At 37.3% G+C, this 23,462-nt stretch overlaps 2 protein-coding genes across 2 annotated transcripts; both read left to right on the top strand.

The window, feature by feature from the left end:
• Positions 1-1,591: 1,591 nt before the first annotated feature.
• Positions 1,592-8,340, top strand: LOC140152276 (uncharacterized). Its single transcript, XM_072174581.1, has 5 exons — positions 1,592-3,202; positions 3,340-3,780; positions 5,584-5,700; positions 6,185-6,373; positions 6,643-8,340. The coding sequence occupies exons 1-5, from the start codon at positions 1,601-1,603 to the stop codon at positions 7,660-7,662; spliced, it is 3,369 nt and encodes a 1,122-aa protein (XP_072030682.1). The 5' UTR covers positions 1,592-1,600; the 3' UTR covers positions 7,663-8,340.
• Positions 8,341-14,216: 5,876 nt separating this feature from the next.
• Positions 14,217-16,563, top strand: LOC140151688 (uncharacterized). The gene is made up of 4 exons (XM_072174023.1): positions 14,217-14,255; positions 14,306-14,428; positions 14,908-15,096; positions 15,366-16,563. The coding sequence occupies exons 1-4, from the start codon at positions 14,217-14,219 to the stop codon at positions 16,383-16,385; spliced, it is 1,371 nt and encodes a 456-aa protein (XP_072030124.1). The 3' UTR covers positions 16,386-16,563.
• The last annotated feature ends 6,899 nt before the right edge of the window (positions 16,564-23,462 follow it).

The following is a 23,462-nucleotide window of genomic DNA, read 5'->3' as shown; positions in this document are numbered from 1 at the left end:
TTTGTTATAATAAATGGGAAGTTTGTCATTCAGGAAATTCAAGAAGTACCCTGCTGAAAATTTATTTGATCCTGAAAGAATAGGCCTAGTATTTTAAATTAATATTCAGCATATCAAATTATTTTTAGTGATAAATATTTCACTTGTAAATTAAAATCATTTAATATTTTATCAAAATAAAGTTTACACTCTCCCAGAGGCAGGTTGTAGCATGCATTTGTAAAAGAAAGACTTTAAAGATGATTTTCATTTTAACTAATAAAAACAATTTATTGAACTGATAATTATGTTTCAAGTGCAATGATTTTACAAAAAGCAAAATTGCATTTTTAGGTGATAATCTTATGGTACTTTTTGTTTCTTTGTTTACAGTAAACAACTAATTTATAGAGTACTATTACCAAACTATAGTTTTATATTATGAACATGATCACTTGTGCAAGGTCATAGGAAATGATGTAAATACATGTGTGATGTTGCATTTCAGCTCACGCACTTTCTTTTGCAGAGACGCAATTTCATCAATTTTCCGTGGGCCGATTACCTGGTATTTTTGCATTGGTGTGTTGAAAACTCTAAAGAAAGAATTATGGTACTTATTTCCAACTTCTGAGCACAACATACGCCTTAATGAATCTTGTCAATGCAGACAATTCGACGTGATTTCACTAGCTCGGAAACGTATACCACCCAATTCGTTAGCATTATTAGCGTGATTACTTTTGCCATGATATTAGACATGTTAGAAGTGTACGAGTTTATAAAGAATACCACATTTATTTCTTTATTTGTTTATGCTAGCGAGGTTGTTCTTACTTTGTTTAATAAGAAAGAAACACCGTACAAGCGTTACAAGATTTACAAGTGTTACAAGATTTACAAGCGTTACAAGATTTACAAGCGTTACAAGATTTGCCAGTCTTGCAAGATTTAAACATGTTAAAAGCGTTACAAGATGAAGATTTCAAATTACTGAACAGAGAGATTTAACATACAATAACAATCCTTTACAAAACTTAGAAAATAATTATACAAACACTCTCAAAACAATTATAATATATCGCAAGCCATTGGGGTCATTACGAATTTGTGACAAGTGCTTTCTGTTGCTTTCAATAAAGCAACGCATTGTTAAGACGACCAATACATAGGAATAGGCTTTAGGAGGCCAAAAGAAATGGGTTGCTTTCGTAAGACACCAGTGGTAAAAACAATGAATTGCTGTAAGCAGCGTGTTGCCAAAAGCTCTATTCCTATTGGCTGTGCTGTCTTTTCGAAAGCAACGCGTTGTAGCAATACGAAATGACCCCAATGACTCGAGGAAAATGTTAATATCAATTCCAAAGATGCGAACGCGTGGCACATATATAAGTACATATTGTGTGAGCATTTATGTATGCGTATGTGTGTGTATATTTCTGGGGTGAAGGGGGAGTAGTAATGCACTCTCCGCTGAGTGTATATAATGGTTTCTTGGAACTTTCGATCCCGCTCTCGATATCTGATGATAATAATAATCTGATTATAATATAATGTCAACAGTACCCGTGAGACTGTAAATGAACTTTTCGTCACCTTCCTATTTCAGATACCAAAAAACATGGCTGCCAACAATATTCAGCGAGAGCGTCGTCCAAAAACGCAACCCATTAAGTTTAATGAAGAGACGCAAGCAAACACAGCATACTACGGGCGTAGAGCAACATATCATCACACTACAGATAAGACTGCAAGTCCATTTGAAGAAGACTCTTCTAATCTCACAAGCACCACCGTCTCCACAGACAGCGGACTCAGCAGTAGAATGTCATCCACGCCAAGTATCCAAAGACTTGACTTGTCAGAAGACATTCGCTTACAATTTAAGATGCTAACTCAAGAAATATCAGACGAGATTGAACAAACATCAGATTATGAAGAAAATATGACTATTTCATCATCAACACTGATTGCGTCTGCTGGTGCTAGCGAGGTTGTTCAAAAGGAATGCGGAAATACGAAGGACGACAAAAACGTGTCTTTATCATCTGATGTTTCCGATGGAGCGTATGTTCAAAGACACGTAATTGTTAAACATGCCTCCCAGAACCAAGAAGTTCTCGTGAGAACTGATAGTATGGACAGTGGTGCGACAGAGGAATCGCTTAAGAATACAGATTTACAAACCATACATGAAATAGAATCAGAGCCAAGTGATGCTGATATTTGTGATGCTACAAAATTTCCAACAGTAGTTAACACACCAAGTAAACATATCACATTAGATAATTCGCCGTCTTCTAATAAACCAAATCGTCGCGGGTTTTATACACTATGGAATAGTTTATTCGGAAGATGTTTTCATTCTAAAAAAGAAGTTGAAGAATGTGAAGCAATATACCAAGATTATGAGGATTTGGGATCGGAAAAGGAAATAACAGAAACCGTCAAAGTTTCGGTTGTAAACGCGTCATCAATACACAGGCCAGATTCTGGATACGACTCCTTCAAGGCCAATGTACCCAGTTCTATTGCCGTCAACAACTTGAGGACACATGAGAATAGTACCAACATACCACTTCTAAGCACTCCACAATTAACTCCCGTCGCTGAACTTGTTCAGTCTTTACTACTATTCCAGACAAGACAACGAATGTCTCCTCAAAGTCTTGCTGGGAGGACTGTACGAACGTCGTATTTCGCGGGAGCATTTCTAACAGAAAAGGGAGGACGTATATCACTGCCAAAGAGAAATGCCAATATGTATGTTCCCCCTGGTGCGATTCCACCTGGTGATCTTCAGTTGGTGTACATATATGTGTTACCGACTGATGGAGCGTCTTCATTAGATGATGCTGAAACGTGGCTATCACAATCTGTTCATTGCGGACCATCTGGGTTACAATTCAACAAACACGTCTTTCTTACTGTACCACATTCTGCTACTGATGTCAATGATTGGGAGTTTACCACTCATCAATTAAAGCAGAAAGATGGAGGCGTCTGGAGAAGGTTGGAAAACGGGAAAGAAACAATCCTCGTACGACAGAAAGACAAACTGACATTGTTAATGACGCATTTTTGCGGTCAACGGTTTTCAGGCAGACCCCGTGATGACAAGGCTGACGCCACAGCAACTAAGATGATGAACGTAGCTGCGTACATCAATGAAAGCAACACAGAGATGAAGATCAGTGTTTGCGTCGCATATAAAGGAGAAAACGTAAGTAAATAATAAATATTACCATTGGACTGTTTGTCAACAATCTACTAGGATGAAAGAGAAGAATGCATTCTCAGAAGGTATTGATTAATGTGGTGTATTGACTAATATCATTATCATCCACTCTATTTTTTTAGATAACATCATTAGAGAAGAGGTTCAGACAATGTCTTCCCGGTTCCTACTATAATCCCTGCAATGAGAGTCAAATGTTCTTGGACAAGGAGCGCTTCAAGGACCTTTGTCTGACACTTGATTTTCTCGAAACTACGGGTCTTGTGGGATGGTCAGCAGTGGCGGGAAAACTTGGCAGTTTGAATCTCAAATTAGTGCACGGCGCAAAGCAGCAGAAAGACCGTAGTCAAACGGCAATTTTACTTGACTCCTTCTTCTTGACGCAAGCTGACGAAGGCAAAGAAGTTCTAGAAACACTTGAATTACTCAGCAGTGTGTGTAATGAAATTGATTCGCATGAAGCAAAAATGATTGTCGATGAGGAAATAGAGGATCAGAATAGAGCTGAGGCAGCTACGGGAATAGTACCTGGAACAAATCGGACACAACAACACGATGATCAGGTAACGGCAATAATCGGGAGGTGTGCGAATCATCTCCTAAAGACGCCAGACGTAAAAGTGACGTCACACAACACAAACCCACAAACAATATAACGGTGTCACTGCAAGCATGTTCAGTACCGCTATAGTATTGAGGAAACTTGACTTCTCTGAACATAGCTTTCGAATCCGGGATGAGTGACTGCTAAACTGATGACGCCGTCACTTTCACGTCTTGCGTCTCCATGCCCTGGGCAGAGAACATGCCCGGAACTACCATACTATCATGATTTAAAGCCATATTATAACATTTCTTTAAAAATAGATTAGTATTTATTTTCCATAAAATGTTAGCTTTTACTGTCAGATATGTCCCCTTTAATTTTGAGCCGAAAAAGTGAGGTAAAGCAAAGAAAATTGGAATTTACTAATAGCGCCAATGCATGTTACTCCGGCGGTCGTAATACAGTACGATCCTCTGGCGTGTGTGTGTGTCCCACACGCCGTGTACGTAGTACTGTGTTATGAACAACACATATTCGTTCGACTAATATTTCTATCGTAATAATAAAACGACGGTTCCATCGGTTTATTCAAAATCACGGATTTTGACAAAAGTACAGCACCTAAAGTCTTGATTTTTGCAGAGAATCTTTGTTTACTAAAGTACATTACAATCGTGTAAAAACCTGAATTAAAAATTTTGTTGAGGACGTTCTTCTCAGCAAATGTTATAATATGGCTTTAAATAACATCTTGAGCATGTTGCCAAAGGTGGTAAGGTACAAACAGAAACTAACTTGTTACAAGCCGACGACGGATGTCGGCTTGTTCTGTCTCTTCTCAATTCTTTCTTCTTCTTCTTTCTTCTGGCAACTCGTGACATTTTTGCGTGATTTGCCACGTTTCGCCCTAGCTCTCTTATGCTTCGACAGATTTCAACCATACTTGAACCAAATGACCACTGGACTAGGCCAAACCTTCCATTTGACTTTGACCTTGCTGTGACCTTTGACCTAGCTATAATGGTCAAAAATGTGATTTCACAAAAAAATGCTACTCCTTCCACAAATTTCATGCAATGATCATGTGACTCATGCATATGAATCAACATGTGGCAGTGCTTAAAACTTCCTAAAAAGAATTGAGGTCAAAGGTCATTAAGGGGGTCATTTCCGGTCTGAAAGCTAAAAATATTCAAAAAATCACTGTCTTTACAAATTATATAGCAGAGAGTCGCCATTAGCACACATGCATTGCTACTAGCCAGGGTCTTTAGGATGCCTACAGGTTTGGGGTCAAAGGTCATTAAGGGGTTACTTCCGGTCAAAAACCAAAAATGTTCAAAAAAATTTTATCTCAAAATGTAAACAGACCAGAATAATATAACCAACATACATGAATTAGTGTTCCCTGATGTATGCATGGTATTTTTATTTTTGGGGTCAAAGGTCATTAAGGGGTCACTTCCTGTTTTTAGCTGAATAACTTCAAGAATTTTTATCTCAAGAACTGAACATGTTAGAATTTTTTAATTACAATTGAAACAATGCATTTTGTCGGTGTACATAAGGTTTTTTTTTACATTGAGGTCAAAGGTCATTAAAGGGGTCAAAAGGTCAATCAAAAATTTTCAAAAAATCAAAATCCATGTATAAGTTCCGATTAAGCTGAAATTCACCAGGAATATTTCTTATGACATCCTAAGCACAGTGTAAGAGCAGTTGACCCCATCCGTAACCCAGGTGTCAAGTTATAGGGGTCAAATTGCGGCTTGTATTCAGCGTCTGTTGACTCTAGTTATTATATATATTTCTTTTATAGCAGACGACAACACAGGTATTGAGCGAACTACCCGTCAGCTTTGTTAAAGGTTGCACAAATAACGTAATAGTGGAAGTTAGCAAGATTTCGCCAGGATGGAGAACAAGGGGCGAAACGGCAGGTAAGTTGAGCCTTAACACATACAATTATATATGAGATGGAGACAATTTCTGGATATAATTGGATTAGAATTGAGGTTACACAAAATTATATGCATGCAACTCGAAGTCAGTATCGGAAAGTGTAGCGTGTAAAAGAATGATTTTCCTGATTTATCCTCCGGGTGCTGTACTCATCCAAGAACCGACATGACCTGCGCTGATGGATGTGGTCCAAGAAGAAGTCATCCTGAGATCCATTATGAAAAGCACGACTTTGGTGCTGTAGCCTAGAGGTCAGGTGTAGCTGCAAATTTATATCATCATATTGGCCTGTGGACCAACTACTCGTCACTCCGTTGACCCATTGGTGCTTCTTTGTTCTGATAGGACTATTGTTGACCATTTGTTGCATTCGCATATTTTAAAACAAAAACAAAAAATCGATTTGAAGATAAAACTAACTTTTTTTATCTGGTAATTATTTTATTTATATTACATAGATTGTCTCTTTTCATGATGTTTGGTCACAACGTAACAAGTTTGATTCCAGTACAGTTAGTTTTGATGTCATTGCTGATGATATGGACACAGCGGGCTTGCAAGGAAAATGCAAAGCTTCTGTCAGGGTCTTCCAGGAGTCTTTCGAATCCAATGGGGTGACTTTGAATCTTCAACAGAGTCCAATCCAGGTATATGATCTATTTGGAATGATATCGTAATATAAGATAAAGGAATGGAACGGCCGGTGCACGGGGCTATATATGACGCTGCTTGTGGTAATCACGATGTCTGCTTGCATGAGTCAGCATAGCAGGCATATAGTACATCACATGTTGAAAGATGCATACATTAACCCGTGGCTCTGATACAAAACAAATTCAGGTTATAGTCCTTATGTTATTCATAAATAAACAGCAAACATTAAAATTTTCATACTTTTATCTTTTAAAAATTTCAGGAATCTTCCAAGAACTCCGATAAAGATCACCATGTTGTTGCTATTGACGACCATCAGCTAATACAACCCAGTTCGCGTGACCTGCAGGACCTACGCCTTCGTCAGCCCTTTACCGCACCAGGCTCCCAGCAAGCATGGAGAGATCTTCTACATCTCACAAACATCCATGATAATGATGATGATGTCTTGGAAGGTTTGACAAACCATACACGATGTCCACAAGCGTTGGCACTAGACCTGTTCTTTGCAGTCCATGACACAAATGAAGAAGCTGTTCGAACTCTTCAGAAGCATGATATTCATGTGCAGAAAAATACAAGCAATCTGAATACAATACCGACATCAGGGGACGGTTGTAAAGACAAAGTGCAGACACCGAAGTTCAAGACAACGATGGTATCACGGGTGAAGAATAAAGGTAAAGCTTTCTTCCAAAGAAAGTGCGCTCGGTATAATTCTAAGACTGAGTCAGTAAATGTGGAAACGGACAAACATATCAAGGAGGAAAACAGTTCAAGTCTGTCTCACCTGAAAGATGATCAGCGGCAGGGGATATTAAACCCATCTTTTGATGACCTTGGTATTGACAACCTTGCGTTTCAAGTATCTAATAGCAGAAGTGCAGAACAGCATGATTATCCAGGAGGGTTTGACACATGTTCAAATTCGCCATTACCAGGTGTTATGGACAAGCCAACAATTTGTCCCAGTATACTTTTAGAGCACCCCATTTCAAGTGATGATTCACTTGATGAAGAAACAATAACATCACACGCTTCAAATGGGATGCCAGTGATTGATGAACACCATGGTTATGTACGGTTATCAACGTCTTGCCATACCAACCTGACAGCAATTGAAGAAAACGGACTGGGAACCTTTGTTAACGAGTTGCTTCACCCGGGCGAGCCAACAAACAAACAACCAGATCGTACATGCTCCGTATTGAGCAAAGATAGCGGATTTGGGACCTTTGAGAGAAACAGTGCTGACGATAGACCTAATGAAGATTTCATGTGAGATTTCATGCAGTATAATTGAAGACCGAATTGAAAAGACAAGTTTGCATCTGACGTCCTGTCAACACCAAAAATACTGAACTGCGAAGGTCAGCATCCAATCACACCGCGCCGTTGCCCTGACGTCAGATGCAAACTAGTCTTTTTCATTCGGTCTTCAATTATAGTAACAGTTGCAACAAGGGAAAGTTGAATTATGGGAAGGGCGACTAGAATTGCGTCACGATTCTAGTGTAAGTATCTTAGGTCTATACCATGGACGAAAAATTTTGTGGTCTAAAGACAATAGGCGCCATTTGTGGCAGTTTGACTCCTACATGATGTTTAATATTCCCCGGGGGGTTTACTCCCATTGTGGCCTGTACACCATCCGCGATAATAAAAACGCGTAAAAAGGGTAGTTTTTCGTGGGTAAGAACGATACGCGCGTATCGTGTTTAGGGTGTCAAAACATGAAAAATTGGAAAAAACGGGTAGCAAAATTGCAATTGCTACATGTAATACGCGGAAGTGAAATTTAGGGTATGAAATTTAGGAATAAAATCTATGTTAAGGGTGTGAAAACAGGCGCGTGTTACCTGTTTAGGGTATCGTTTTAGCCAAGGGTTAAATCCTTGTTTAGGGTGCTTTTCAAAAGTTGATTATCGCGGATGGTGTACAGGCCACAATGGGAGTGACCCCCCGGTGTTATTCGCGCGTGACGTGTCGTAATACTTTGGTACAATTGGTACAAAAAATACATTAGTTAACAGGTTTCTAATTTTAAATTCCAACGAATAAATTTAAAAATTCAAGATCGTTTGATTAGCAGTACTTAATCGAATGGGTTATCACAGATGATACGAAATTTGTAGTAAACTTCATCAAACAGTTGTTCCTATATTATTAGTATTATTTTCTTTTTGCGTTGATTACGAAAAACAAAGTTATGAAGCTGAATTCGTTGGGGGAAGTGGTCAAAATTTGGGTTGCAGCAACTTAATTTGGTTGAGTTGCAACAACATAAGCAATAGCTGCATCAGTTAAGTTGTTTAAAATCCCCTGAACTATTGAATTGTAGAATTCTTTAAGTTGGCAAAATCAGAAAAGTTCAGGCAACGTGTTACCTCAAATAAGTAAACCTAACAGAATTGTTGGTATTTAAATTTTTTTTGATATTTTGACTTGTTAGTACAACATAATATAAGTAACAGCAACTATATCATGTATATGGACACATTTAAGTTGGGTGCATGTGCTTATTTCATTTAAGTTGTACTAACGAGCCAAAAAGATCATTTGAGTGTACAAACAAGCTAAGTAATTCTTAGCTTGCCGAATGTCATGAATGTATGGTATATCAATAGCAAAACTTAACCTGTGGAATGATTTGTTCAAAATGCATTCAATTATATGCAAACCAAGCAAATAAAAAGAAATCATGCTGAACAAATCTAAACAAAATAATGTCGTTGACATGACATTGAACTGTTTTTATTGAAACTGTTGTATCCTCCGCCGAGTATGTGCGGGTTAGTAAGCACAAAAAATGAACTTCTGCAAGCTTTCACCGCGCCGTGCTCGTCATATTATGTATTTAATAAGTTTACGTAATAATATAAGGAAGTTATATTAAACTAATATACAACAATAATTAATTTTCATTCCGTATTTCTTACACGCAACTAATTCACAAAGACAACGAATGTAAAATCATTTATTTATATAAGCCTATTTATTTATTTACTTATTTATTTATATATATATAATATTTATTTATTTATTTATTTATTTATTTATTTATTTATTTATTTATTTATTTATTTATTTATTTATTTATATATATATAACGACTCGTAACAGTATGTGAAAGAAATGTGATTATAATACCAACATTTATGCTGACTTAAACGTCGGGAGCATTTTTTCAAGATATAGATACTATATAGTAACCCAGCAAACACAAAACGTTTTCGACATCATTCGCAAAAAGGTTATAAAAGGTTGTCAGAAAACGTTTAAATGTCGGGTTATATAAAGGGTATATTAAGAGTATAAAACGTTTTCATAACCTTAAAAACATTTTTCATAATCTACTGCTCAGCAAACAAAAATGTTTTACGGAAAACCTTTAAATGTCGGGTTATATAAAGGGTATAAAAACGTTTTAATAACATTACAAAAACATTATTGAAAACTTGATACAAAACATTCTAAACAGAATGTTATTTGGGGGTTGAAAAAATATTTTGCGAAAAATGTTTGCCCAAAATATTTTCAATAACGTTTTAAAAATGTTTTCATGACCTTTATATAACCCGACATTTAAATGTTATTAAAAGGTTTTGAAAAAACCATTTTAAGAACATTTCTGTGTTTGCTGGGTTTAAATATTTTAACATAATGTTATTTAAGTATTGACTTAATATTTGGCAAAAATGTTTGCAAAATAGTTTACAATAACATTTTTTGAAAACATTTAAAAATATTGTTGTAGTGTGTTTTTATACAAAACGTTTTAAAACGTTATCATGACCTTTATATAACCCGACATTTTAATGTTATTAAAACGTTTTTACCTAAACCAAAAGCCAAAATATAACTTATTTAAAACGTTTTTGTGTTTGCTGGGAACCTACCTGTCCAATGTTTGAATGGTAATCAAAATCTTGATCCAACATGTTATAATCTGTCCAGAGTTGACTAATGGTTTGTAGACCAAATGGCTATTGACCAAATGGCTATTAGATTGGTTATAGACCAAATGTTAACTTAATCAAACAGTGTGTTTTGTTGTGCATATTGAAGTGAACTTGGAAGGCGTTTTTGGCCTTGAGTCATTACCACTCGGGCATAACTACAGAATACCCACCTCACCTCCCAACACAGCGTTAGGGTTAGGCTTAGGGTTAGGGTTAGGGTTAGGATTAGGGTTAGGGTTAGGGTTGGGTTAGGTTATAGGGTTAGGCACCCTGAGCGGGGTATTCTGTAGTTACTCCCGACTCGTTAACAGTATGTGAAAGAAAAAAATTCACCTGGAATGACAATGAAATGTGACTATAAACGGGTGTTTTTGGTGCACTTCTTCCCTTGGTGCTCATGATAGTGATTAAAGCTTGATTTTATCTAGTAGTCCTGTGACTTATTCATAATGTATTTTAAGAGACACAATACAAACTAGATATACTGCTGTCTACAAACAGCACGATCACAGGCAGCTGTAATCTTAAAATGACCTCCGAGTCCGATGAAGTTTCATAACAATTCCTCTAATAATAAAATTTAACCTTTGTTTGATTCTGGTGATCTTAAAATGACGTTGAACATATTTTGAATCATATCACAGATCCTCCGGGAATCATATCAACCTCACACATTTAAATTTTCATTCCAAACATTAGAATTTTACCCCTTTGGATCCCGTGTTTAAGCTAAATCTGAAACGCGGCACCTTGGCTTAATGCTATATTGGCACTTGGCAGTATTCTGATTATCAGTGCACAGAATATGCAGCAAATAGTGAATTTAAAGGTGATTTACAGTCATTAACCAGGCTTTACTCCTGCGTGACCATGAACTAAAATCACGAGGACCCGATAGACACTAGCGGACACTCTGATCTTGTACTATTGTAGGAAAAGAAGCGGTAAGTTTGAAGGAGACTTTTAGTTTACCGGAAATAGCCTTTAATGACCTTAGACCCCAAATCTGCTAGCTGCTATAGCAAATATGTGAATGTCACGGTCACAGTCATGTTGTATGTAATCTGTAGGAGAAAAGCATTTTTTACTTTTTACTTTATATGCGTAACGTTTAACCGCAAATGAGTCAGGTCAAATGTACAGGCTGGGGCAGTGAAGCTTGGATCCATGTTTGATATAAAATTGGATCGATCGAGTCCATATTTAGGGCGCAATACACCAAAATCACTGCGCGAAAGGTGCAATGGTGATGAGTTCCGGTTAAAAGTATATGGCTACTGGAGAAAATGTGGTGTCCTTAGGGATGTTCTTCGTGAGGTTGGCATGTTCTGATTTAAATGAAAGATGCTATATAGATATGAAATTATACAAATCGATTTCACAAGAAAAGTAGGCCATGTCCGAATTACTGCTAACGGAACAAGTTTTAATGCTAGTTTTGGCGTTGAAATAGCGGCGTCGCTTTTCAACATTTTTTAAAATAAAAACTGAATCTGTAAAGTTCCCCAAAATTGAAGCTTAAATGAAATTTCAGTCCTTAATTAATACAGGGATGACGTTAAAACTGAAAAATATTGTCACCCCGGGAGGCACTCCCTATCTGAAATGGCAGGGATGTGCCTCGGCCATGTTAAAAGTAGGGGGCATTCAGGTCAAATGAACAATTACAAAAATATGGGGTCATTCAGTACATAACCTGAATAAAAATGGGGTCATTCGGTATGAAACTTTGAAAAAGGATGGTCATTGGGGTAACAAAAAGTAAAATGGGAGTCATTGAGTACAGGATTGCCAAAAGAGTATCATTAAGTACACATAAATAAGTGCCAAACTGCGTAAAAACAACTTGGCCACCTTGGAAATGTGAAAAGTCTCATTATTTCTGGAAGAGAACAAAAATACCATCTAAATTTGAGAATTAAAAGGGGGTCATTATATAGCAGGAAATAGAAAAAGGGGTCATTGAGTACATGAATTTTTTTTAAAGGGGGTCATTGGGTAATAGGTAGGACCATAACACAAAAAGGGGGTCATTGGGTATAAGCCGGTTTGAAAAAGGGGTCTATCCTGAGGCACATGATGCATATATCTGTCATGGAAGTGCCCCCCGGGATTGTCACGCCTGGTATAGAAAACGTTAATATTTGGTGGTTTACGCCCTTTAGTCATAATTATTTATGATTTGGATCCAATATCTTCACTGGATTAAACTGGATTCACTGGATATCAAAACATAATGGTTATTATCGGTCAAATAATGAAGGAGCTATAGAGCAAATTGTACATGTATTGTTTTATATACTTGGCATACACTCGGCGGTGATAAAATCACAAATAATGTTATCTTGAAAATGACCCTCTTTATCACGCCACACAGTGGAGTAGAATTTCTATTTGACATGGGCGGGAAGGGGGGGGGGGGAGTTGGTTGAAAAACTTTTCTTGAAGTCTAGTGAATCCAGCACCTTTTGGCGACAGAACAGAAGTTTATCAAACAAATACGCGCGCGAAAAATTTTGCCATATTGAAGTTAAATTGGTTATATATGGTAATAAAAATCTAATAAACATTGAAAGACAAAAAAATATGGTGCAAAAGTGGAATAAATACGCGAGAAGCGCGCAAAAATGTGCACTTTTCAGGCTACAATGGCCAAATATGAGGTTAATTTGGCCAGATCCCCTCATTGGGGGCTGATTGTATGGACCATCCTCCTATCAAAATATTTGGGGGGGAGATTTATCCCCTTCCATTCCACCACCGGGATCCACGCCTATATGCAGCCACACAATTTACGCGAGTACATCGACCTGGGACATGCCCGGACATCGACCTTTTGGTATCGTAGAACTTCATAAGGGACCATTCACAAACACTTGTAAGGGGGGGCCTGATGCAAAAAAAATTCATCACGAAAAATGGACCTCAAAAATGTCAGGCCCCCCCCCCCCTTTTTGACATGGAAATTATGGGTCAACCCCATAGAAAAGCATATAAACTCAATTTTTCCAGGAAAATTTCTGGTCATTTTTTTCAGGGCCCCCCTTAGGAGGGTCAAACATTTTCAGGGCCCCCCCCCTTTTTGCATCAGGCCCCCCTTACAAGTGTTTGTGAACGGTCCCTAAACGCACGTTTATGGAATAAGTGAACTTAATATGTAATCTTGATTTGCACAGATATATATCTGTTATCTGTCATGACCTTGTCAGCGATGTCAAAGGATACACTCTAATAATGACAAGTTTAATACCCTTCGGACTTCACAAAACAAAAGGAGACGGGCGTCGCGTCGAGAACACTTTTAGCTGTGAATAGTTATGAGCCCACCCTCCTACCCCGGGGATAAAATTCCCAAACGGCGTGGCAAAAAATGCTTGCTCCTCTCGGAATGTCAACAAATCGTATCATGCACATGCCAAATTTTATTGATCTTAATTTGCGTATTTTTAAGCATTTCCGTAGGCCCTACTGTTTTCCTATTTCTTTTTTAGAGCGTTTTATCTCAAATGCGCCAGAAGAATGTGTGCCAAAATCGCTTTCCTCCCCCTCTCTTCTTCAAAAATTGCTTGCCCCCTCCCTTTTGGCTGGCCAAAAAATTCTTGCCCCCCCCCCGGGACGCTCCCCTAGGGCTCATAATTATTATTAACACTTTTGTTAACATGTTACTATCCGCGATACCTTTACAGCGCCGGGTACAGACACATCGCCTTCTATACTTTTACTAGCATTACAAATGTGATGAGATCAATCAAAGTACAGCACCTAAAGTCTTGATTTTTGCAGAGAATCTTTGTTTACTAAAGTACATTACAATCGTGTAAAAACCTGAATTAAAAATTTTGTTGAGGACGTTCTTCTCAGCAAATGTTATAATATGGCTTTAAATAACATCTTGAGCATGTTGCCAAAGGTGGTAAGGTACAAAGAGAAACTAACTTGTTATTATATATATTTCTTTTATAGCAGACGACAACACAGGTATTGAGCGAACTACCCGTCAGCTTTGTTAAAGGTTGCACAAATAACGTAATAGTGGAAGTTAGCAAGATTTCGCCAGGATGGAGAACAAGGGGTGCGAAACGGCAGGTAAGTTGAGCCTTAACACATACAATTATATATGAGATGGAGACAATTTCTGGATATAATTGGATTAGAATTGAGGTTACACAAAATTATATGCATGCAACTCGAAGTCAGTATCGGAAAGTGTAGCGTGTAAAAGAATGATTTTCCCGATTTATCCTCCGGGTGCTGTACTCATCCAAGAACCGACATGACCTGCGCTGATGGATGTGGTCCAAGAAGAAGTCATCCTGAGATCCATTATGAAAAGCACGACTTTGGTGCTGTAGCCTAGAGGTCAGGTGTAGCTGCAAATTTATATCATCATATTGGCCTGTGGACCAACTACTCGTCACTCCGTTGACCCATTGGTGCTTCTTTGTTCTGATAGGACTATTGTTGACCATTTGTTGCATTCGCATATTTTAAAACAAAAACAAAAATCGATTTGAAGATAAAACTAACTTTTTTTATCTGGTAATTATTTTATTTATATTACATAGATTGTCTCTTTTCATGATGTTTGGTCACAACGTAACAAGTTTGATTCCAGTACAGTTAGTTTTGATGTCATTGCTGATGATATGGACACAGCGGGCTTGCAAGGAAAATGCAAAGCTTCTGTCAGGGTCTTCCAGGAGTCTTTCGAATCCAATGGGGTGACTTTGAATCTTCAACAGAGTCCAATCCAGGTATATGATCTATTTGGAATGATATCGTAATATAAGATAAAGGAATGGAACGGCCGGTGCACGGGGCTATATATGACGCTGCTTGTGGTAATCACGATGTCTGCTTGCATGAGTCAGCATAGCAGGCATATAGTACATCACATGTTGAAAGATGCATACATTAACCCGTGGCTCTGATACAAAACAAATTCAGGTTATAGTCCTTATGTTATTCATAAATAAACAGCAAACATTAAAATTTTCATACTTTTATCTTTGAAAAATTTCAGGAATCTTCCAAGAACTCCGATAAAGATCACCATGTTGTTGCTATTGACGACCATCAGCTAATACAACCCAGTTCGCGTGACCTGCAGGACCTACGCCTTCGTCAGCCCTTTACCGCACCAGGCTCCCAGCAAGCATGGAGAGATCTTCTACATCTCACAAACATCCATGATAATGATGATGATGTCTTGGAAGGTTTGACAAACCATACACGATGTCCACAAGCGTTGGCACTAGACCTGTTCTTTGCAGTCCATGACACAAATGAAGAAGCTGTTCGAACTCTTCAGAAGCATGATATTCATGTGCAGAAAAATACAAGCAATCTGAATACAATACCGACATCAGGGGACGGTTGTAAAGACAAAGTGCAGACACCGAAGTTCAAGACAACGATGGTATCACGGGTGAAGAATAAAGGTAAAGCTTTCTTCCAAAGAAAGTGCGCTCGGTATAATTCTAAGACTGAGTCAGTAAATGTGGAAACGGACAAACATATCAAGGAGGAAAACAGTTCAAGTCTGTCTCACCTGAAAGATGATCAGCGGCAGGGGATATTAAACCCATCTTTTGATGACCTTGGTATTGACAACCTTGCGTTTCAAGTATCTAATAGCAGAAGTGCAGAACAGCATGATTATCCAGGAGGGTTTGACACATGTTCAAATTCGCCATTACCAGGTGTTATGGACAAGCCAACAATTTGTCCCAGTATACTTTTAGAGCACCCCATTTCAAGTGATGATTCACTTGATGAAGAAACAATAACATCACACGCTTCAAATGGGATGCCAGTGATTGATGAACACCATGGTTATGTACGGTTATCAACGTCTTGCCATACCAACCTGACAGCAATTGAAGAAAACGGACTGGGAACCTTTGTTAACGAGTTGCTTCACCCGGGCGAGCCAACAAACAAACAACCAGATCGTACATGCTCCGTATTGAGCAAAGATAGCGGATTTGGGACCTTTGAGAGAAACAGTGCTGACGATAGACCTAATGAAGATTTCATGTGAGATTTCATGCAGTATAATTGAAGACCGAATTGAAAAGACAAGTTTGCATCTGACGTCCTGTCAACACCAAAAATACTGAACTGCGAAGGTCAGCATCCAATCACACCGCGCCGTTGCCCTGACGTCAGATGCAAACTAGTCTTTTTCATTCGGTCTTCAATTATAGTAACAGTTGCAACAAGGGCAAGTTGAATTATGGGAAGGGCGACTAGAATTGCGTCACGATTCTAGTGTAAGTATCTTAGGTCTATACCATGGACGAAAAATTTTGTGGTCTAAAGACAATAGGCGCCATTTGTGGCAGTTTGACTCCTACATGATGTTTAATATTCCCCGGGGTTTACTCCCATTGTGGCCTGTACACCATCCGCGATAATAAAAACGCGTAAAAAGGGTAGTTTTTCGTGGGTAAGAACGATACGCGCGGATCGTGTTTAGGGTGTCAAAACATGAAAAATTGGAAAAAACGGGTAGCAAAATTGCAATTGCTACATGTAATACGCGGAAGTGAAATTTAGGGTATGAAATTTAGGAATAAAATCTATGTTAAGGGTGTGAAAACAGGCGCGTGTTACCTGTTTAGGGTATCGTTTTAGCCAAGGGTTAAATCCTTGTTTAGGGTGCTTTTCAAAAGTTGATTATCGCGGATGGTGTACAGGCCACAATGGGGTGACCCCCCCCGGTGTTATTCGCGCGTGACGTGTCGTAATACTTTGGTACAATTGGTACAAAAAATACATTAGTTAACAGGTTTCTAATTTTAAATTCCAACGAATAAATTTAAAAATTCAAGATCGTTTGATTAGCAGTACTTAATCGAATGGGTTATCACAGATGATACGAAATTTGTAGTAAACTTCATCAAACAGTTGTTCCTATATTATTAGTATTATTTTCTTTTTGCGTTGATTACGAAAAACAAAGTTATGAAGCTGAATTCGTTGGGGGAAGTGGTCAAAATTTGGGTTGCAGCAACTTAATTTGGTTGAGTTGCAACAACATAAGCGATAGCTGCATCAGTTAAGTTGTTTAAAATCCCCTGAACTATTGAATTGTAGAATTCTTTAAGTTGGCAAAATCAGAAAAGTTCAGGCAACGTGTTACCTCAAATAAGTAAACCTAACAGAATTGTTGGTATTTAAATTTTTTTTGATATTTTGACTTGTTAGTACAACATAATATAAGTAACAGCAACTATATCATGTATATGGACACATTTAAGTTGGGTGCATGTGCTTATTTCATTTAAGTTGTACTAACGAGCCAAAAAGATCATTTGAGTGTACAAACAAGCTAAGTAATTCTTAGCTTGCCGAATGTCATGAATGTATGGTATATCAATAGCAAAACTTAACCTGTGGAATGATTTGTTCAAAATGCATTCAATTATATGCACACCAAGCAAATAAAAAGAAATCATGCTGAACAAATCTAAACAAAATAATGTCGTTGACATGACATTGAACTGTTTTTATTGAAACTGTTGTATCCTCCGCCGAGTATGTGCGGGTTAGTAAGCACAAAAAATGAACTTCTGCAAGCTTTCACCGCGCCGTGCTCGTCATATTATGTATTTAATAAGTTTACGTAATAATATAAGGAAGTTATATTAAACTAATATACAACAATAATTAATTTTCATTCCGTATTTCTTACACGCAACTAATTCACAAAGACAACGAATGTAAAATCATTTATTTATATAAGCCTATTTATTTATTTACTTATTTATTTATATATATATAATATTTATTTATTTATTTATTTATTTATTTATTTATTTATTTATTTATTTATTTATTTATATATATATAACGACTCGTAACAGTATGTGAAAGAAATGTGATTATAATACCAACATTTATGCTGACTTAAACGTCAGGAGCATTTTTTCAAGATATAGATACTATATAGTAACCCAGCAAACACAAAACGTTTTCGACATCATTCGCAAAAGGTTATAAAAGGTTGTCAGAAAACGTTTAAATGTCGGGTTATATAAAGGGTATATTAAGAGTATAAAACGTTTTCATAACCTTAAAAACATTTTTTCATAATCTACTGCTCAGCAAACAAAAATGTTTTACGGAAAACCTTTAAATGTCGGGTTATATAAAGGGTATAAAACGTTTTAATAACATTACAAAAACATTATTGAAAACTTGATACAAAACATTCTAAACAGAATGTTATTTGGGGTTGAAAAAATATTTTGCGAAAAATGTTTGCCCAAAATATTTTCAATAACGTTTTAAAAATGTTTTCATGACCTTTATATAAACCGACATTTAAATGTTATTAAAAGGTATTAAAAAAACCATTTTAAGAACATTTCTGTGTTTGCTGGGTTTGAATATTTTAACATAATGTTATTTAAGTATTGACTTAATATTTGGCAAAAATGTTTGCAAAATAGTTTACAATAACATTTTTTGAAAACATTTAAAAATATTGTTGTAGTGTGTTTTTATACAAAACGTTTTAAAACGTTATCATGACCTTTATATAACCCGACATTTTAATGTTATTAAAACGTTTTTACCTAAACCAAAAGCCAAAATATAACTTATTTAAAACGTTTTTGTGTTTGCTGGGAACCTACCTGTCCAATTTTTGAATGGTAATCAAAATCTTGATCCAACATGTTATAATCTGTCCAGAGTTGACTAATGGTTTGTAGACCAAATGGCTATTGACCAAATGGCTATTAGATTGGTTATAGACCAAATGTTAACTTAATCAAACAGTGTGTTTTGTTGTGCATATTGAAGTGAACTTGGAAGGCGTTTTTGGCCTTGAGTCATTACCACTCGGGCATAACTACAGAATACCCACCTCACCTCCCAACACAGCGTTAGGGTTAGGCTTAGGGTTAGGGTTAGGGTTAGGATTAGGGTTAGGGTTAGGGTTGGGTTAGGTTATAGGGTTAGGCACCCTGAGCGGGGTATTCTGTAGTTACTCCCGACTCGTTAACAGTAAAAAAAAGAAAAAAATTCACCTGGAATGACAATGAAATGTGACTATAAACGGGTGTTTTTGGTGCACTTCTTCCTTGGTGCTCATGATAGTGATTAAAGCTTGATTTTATCTAGTAGTCCTGTGACTTATTCATAATGTATTTTAAGAGACACAATACAAACTAGATATACTGCTGTCTACAAACAGCACGATCACAGGCAGCTGTAATCTTAAAATGACCTCCGAGTCCGATGAAGTTTCATAACAATTCCTCTAATAATAAAATTTAACCTTTGTTTGATTCTGGTGATCTTAAAATGACGTTGAACATATTTTGAATCATATCACAGATCCTCCGGGAATCATATCAACCTCACACATTTAAATTTTCATTCCAAACATTAGAATTTTACCCCTTTGGATCCCGTGTTTAAGCTAAATCTGAAACGCGGCACCTTGGCTTAATGCTATATTGGCACTTGGCAGTATTCTGATTATCAGTGCACAGAATATGCAGCAAATAGTGAATTTAAAGGTGATTTACAGTCATTAACCAGGCTTTACTCCTGCGTGACCATGAACTAAAATCACGAGGACCCGATAGACACTAGCGGACACTCTGATCTTGTACTATTGTAGGAAAAGAAGCGGTAAGTTTGAAGGAGACTTTTTAGTTTACCGGAAATAGCCCTTTAATGACCTTAGACCCCAAATCTGCTAGCTGCTATAGCAAATATGTGAATGTCACGGTCACAGTCATGTTGTATGTAATCTGTAGGAGAAAAGCATTTTTTTACTTTTTACTTTATATGCGTAACGTTTAACCGCAAATGAGTCAGGTCAAATGTACAGGCTGGGGCAGTGAAGCTTGGATCCATGTTTGATATAAAATTGGATCGATCGAGTCCATATTTAGGGCGCAATACACCAAAATCACTGCGCGAAAGGTGCAATGGTGATGAGTTCCGGTTAAAAGTATATGGCTACTGGAGAAAATGTGGTGTCCTTAGGGATGTTCTTCGTGAGGTTGGCATGTTCTGATTTAAATGAAAGATGCTATATAGATATGAAATTATACAAATCGATTTCACAAGAAAAGTAGGCCATGTCCGAATTACTGCTAACGGAACAAGTTTTAATGCTAGTTTTGGCGTTGAAATAGCGGCGTCGCTTTTCAACATTTTTTTAAATAAAAAACTGAATCTGTAAAGTTCCCCAAAATTGAAGCTTAAATGAAATTTCAGTCCTTAATTAATACAGGGATGACGTTAAAACTGAAAAATATTGTCACCCCGGGGAGGCACTCCCTATCTGAAATGGCAGGGATGTGCCTCGGCCATGTTAAAAGTAGGGGGCATTCAGGTCAAATGAACAATTACAAAAATATGGGGTCATTCAGTACATAACCTGAATAAAAATGGGGTCATTCGGTATGAAACTTTGAAAAAAGGATGGTCATTGGGGTAAACAAAAAGTAAAATGGGAGTCATTGAGTACAGGATTGCCAAAAGAGTATCATTAAGTACACATAAATAAGTGCCAAACTGCGTAAAAACAACTTGGCCACCTTGGAAATGTGAAAAGTCTCATTATTTCTGGAAGAGAACAAAAATACCATCTAAATTTGAGAATTAAAAGGGGGGTCATTATATAGCAGGAAATAGAAAAAGGGGGTCATTGAGTACATGAATTTTTTTAAAGGGGGTCATTGGGTAATAGGTAGGACCATAACACAAAAAAGGGGGTCATTGGGTATAAGCCGGTTTGAAAAAGGGGGTCTATCCCGAGGCACATGATGCATATATCTGTCATGGAAGTGCCCCCCCCCGGGATTGTCACGCCTGGTATAGAAAACGTTAATATTTGGTGGTTTACGCCCTTTAGTCATAATTATTTATGATTTGGATCCAATATCTTCACTGGATTAAACTGGATTCACTGGATATCAAAACATAATGGTTATTATCGGTCAAATAATGAAGGAGCTATAGAGCAAATTGTACATGTATTGTTTTATATACTTGGCATACACTCGGCGGTGATAAAATCACAAATAATGTTATCTTGAAAATGACCCTCTTTATCACGCCACACAGTGGAGTAGAATTTCTATTTGTCATGGGCGGGAAGGGGGGGGGAGTTGGTTGAAAAACTTTTCTTGAAGTCTAGTGAATCCAGCACCTTTTGGCGACAGAACAGAAGTTTATCAAACAAATACGCGCGCGAAAAATTTTGCCATATTGAAGTTAAATTGGTTATATATGGTAATAAAAATCTAATAAACATTGAAAGACAAAAAAAAAATATGGTGCAAAAGTGGAATAAATACGCGCGAAGCGCCCAAAAATTGACACTTTTCAGGCTACAATGGCCAAATATGAGGTTAATTTGGCCAGATCCCCTCATTGGGGGCTGATTGTATGGACCATCCTCCTATCAAAATATTTGGGGGGGGGGGGATTTATCCCCTTCCATTCCACCACCGGGATCCACGCCTATATGCAGCCACACAATTTACGCGAGTACATCGACCTGGGACATGCCCGGACATCGACCTTTTGGTATCGTAGAACTTCATAAGGGACCATTCACAAACACTTGTAAGGGGGGCCTGATGCAAAAAAAAATTCATCACGAAAAATGGACCTCAAAAATGTCAGGCCCCCCCCCTTTTGACATGGAAATTATGGGTCAACCCCATAGAAAAGCATATAAACTCAATTTTTCCAGGAAAATTTCTGGTCATTTTTTTCAGGGCCCCCCTTAGGAGGGTCAAACATTTTCAGGGCCCCCCTTTTTGCATCAGGCCCCCTAACAAGTGTTTGTGAACGGTCCCTAAACGCACGTTTATGGAATAAGTGAACTTAATATGTAATCTTGATTTGCACAGATATATATCTGTTATCTGTCATGACCTTGTCAGCGATGTCAAAGGATACACTCTAATAATGACAAGTTTAATCCCCTTCGGACTTCACAAAACAAAAGGAGACGGGCGTCGCGTCGAGAACACTTTTAGCTGTGAATAGTTATGAGCCCACCCTCCTACCCCGGGGATAAAATTCCCAAACGGCGTGGCAAAAAATGCTTGCTCCTCTCGGAATGTCAAAAAATCGTATCATGCACATGCCAAATTTTATTGATCTTAATTTGCGTATTTTTAAGCATTTCCGTAGGCCCTACTGTTTTCCTATTTCTTTTTTAGAGCGTTTTATCTCAAATGCGCCAGAAGAATGTGTGCCAAAATCGCTTTCCTCCCCTCTCTTCTTCAAAATTGCTTGCCCCTCCCTTTTGGCTGGCCAAAAATTCTTGCCCCCCCGACGCTCCCCTAGGGCTCATAATTATTATTAACACTTTTGTTAACATGTTACTATCCGCGATACCTTTACAGCGCCGGGTACAGACACATCGCCTTCTATACTTTTACTAGCATTACAAATGTGATGAGATCAATCAAGCAAAATAAGTCGGAAGTCGGAAATGTTGATTTTGAGATATAGCCAAAGAATTGCAGTATTTCCTTTTGTTTCCTGTGAAATTGATAATTAAATATGTCCGACTAATCACTTCAGACTGATCTTGCTTGATCACACCACACAATATTTAACACGTCTTAAGGTTATTTATTATTTTAAACTGTTGTGATTTGGTAGTTCACAGCATCTTACGAATGGTAGTGAGCTTTGGCAAAAACTAATTTATAACTGAAATATAAAGCAAAATTCTAATTTCAATATGTTCATTTGATATCAATAAGGCCCTTCACAATTGATTCCGAGTTTACTGTTCAAGAAGATTTTAAAAATAGGACGAGGTGACTTTTAATTATTAATTATCTATTATTTTCTTTATTTAGGATTAGTTATCACAACCAATTATCAAACCGTTTAGATGGGAGTCGGCATTTAATTATTTTATTAATATGCTTACTTTTACACATTGTTGATATGATTCATGTTAGAAAGTAGCAAGTAAAAGTCATTAAAAGTTATTTTAGGCCTAAAGGAGAAAATCCAAAATAAAAGTAAAATAATTAAATATTTTGCAATTTTCAATTTTGGACGCGGGCGGTTAACAGTAAACTAATAATTTAATGTCAAGGGCCTAATATGGTTAATA

The sequence above is a fragment of the Amphiura filiformis genome, chromosome 5 (assembly GCF_039555335.1).
Source record: "Amphiura filiformis chromosome 5, Afil_fr2py, whole genome shotgun sequence".
NCBI classification, from domain to species: Eukaryota; Metazoa; Echinodermata; class Ophiuroidea; order Amphilepidida; family Amphiuridae; genus Amphiura; species Amphiura filiformis.
Note: the sequence above shows the minus strand (reverse complement) of the source record. Positions and strands in the feature narration are given on the sequence as shown.

Bases quoted from the DNA above. Each gene is read 5' to 3' on its own strand.
- LOC140152276 (XM_072174581.1), top strand. From the start codon at position 1,601: ATGGCTGCCAACAATATTCAGCGAGAGCGTCGTCCAAAAACGCAACCC. The intron at 3,781-5,583 runs GTAACGGCAATA...TTTCTTTTATAG, and splicing joins CACAACAACACGATGATCAG to CAGACGACAACACAGGTATT. The intron at 6,374-6,642 runs GTATATGATCTA...TAAAAATTTCAG, and splicing joins TTCAACAGAGTCCAATCCAG to GAATCTTCCAAGAACTCCGA.
- LOC140151688 (XM_072174023.1), top strand. From the start codon at position 14,217: ATGGCTTTAAATAACATCTTGAGCATGTTGCCAAAGGTG. The intron at 14,256-14,305 runs GTAAGGTACAAA...TTTCTTTTATAG, and splicing joins TGAGCATGTTGCCAAAGGTG to CAGACGACAACACAGGTATT. The intron at 14,429-14,907 runs GTAAGTTGAGCC...TATATTACATAG, and splicing joins CAAGGGGTGCGAAACGGCAG to ATTGTCTCTTTTCATGATGT.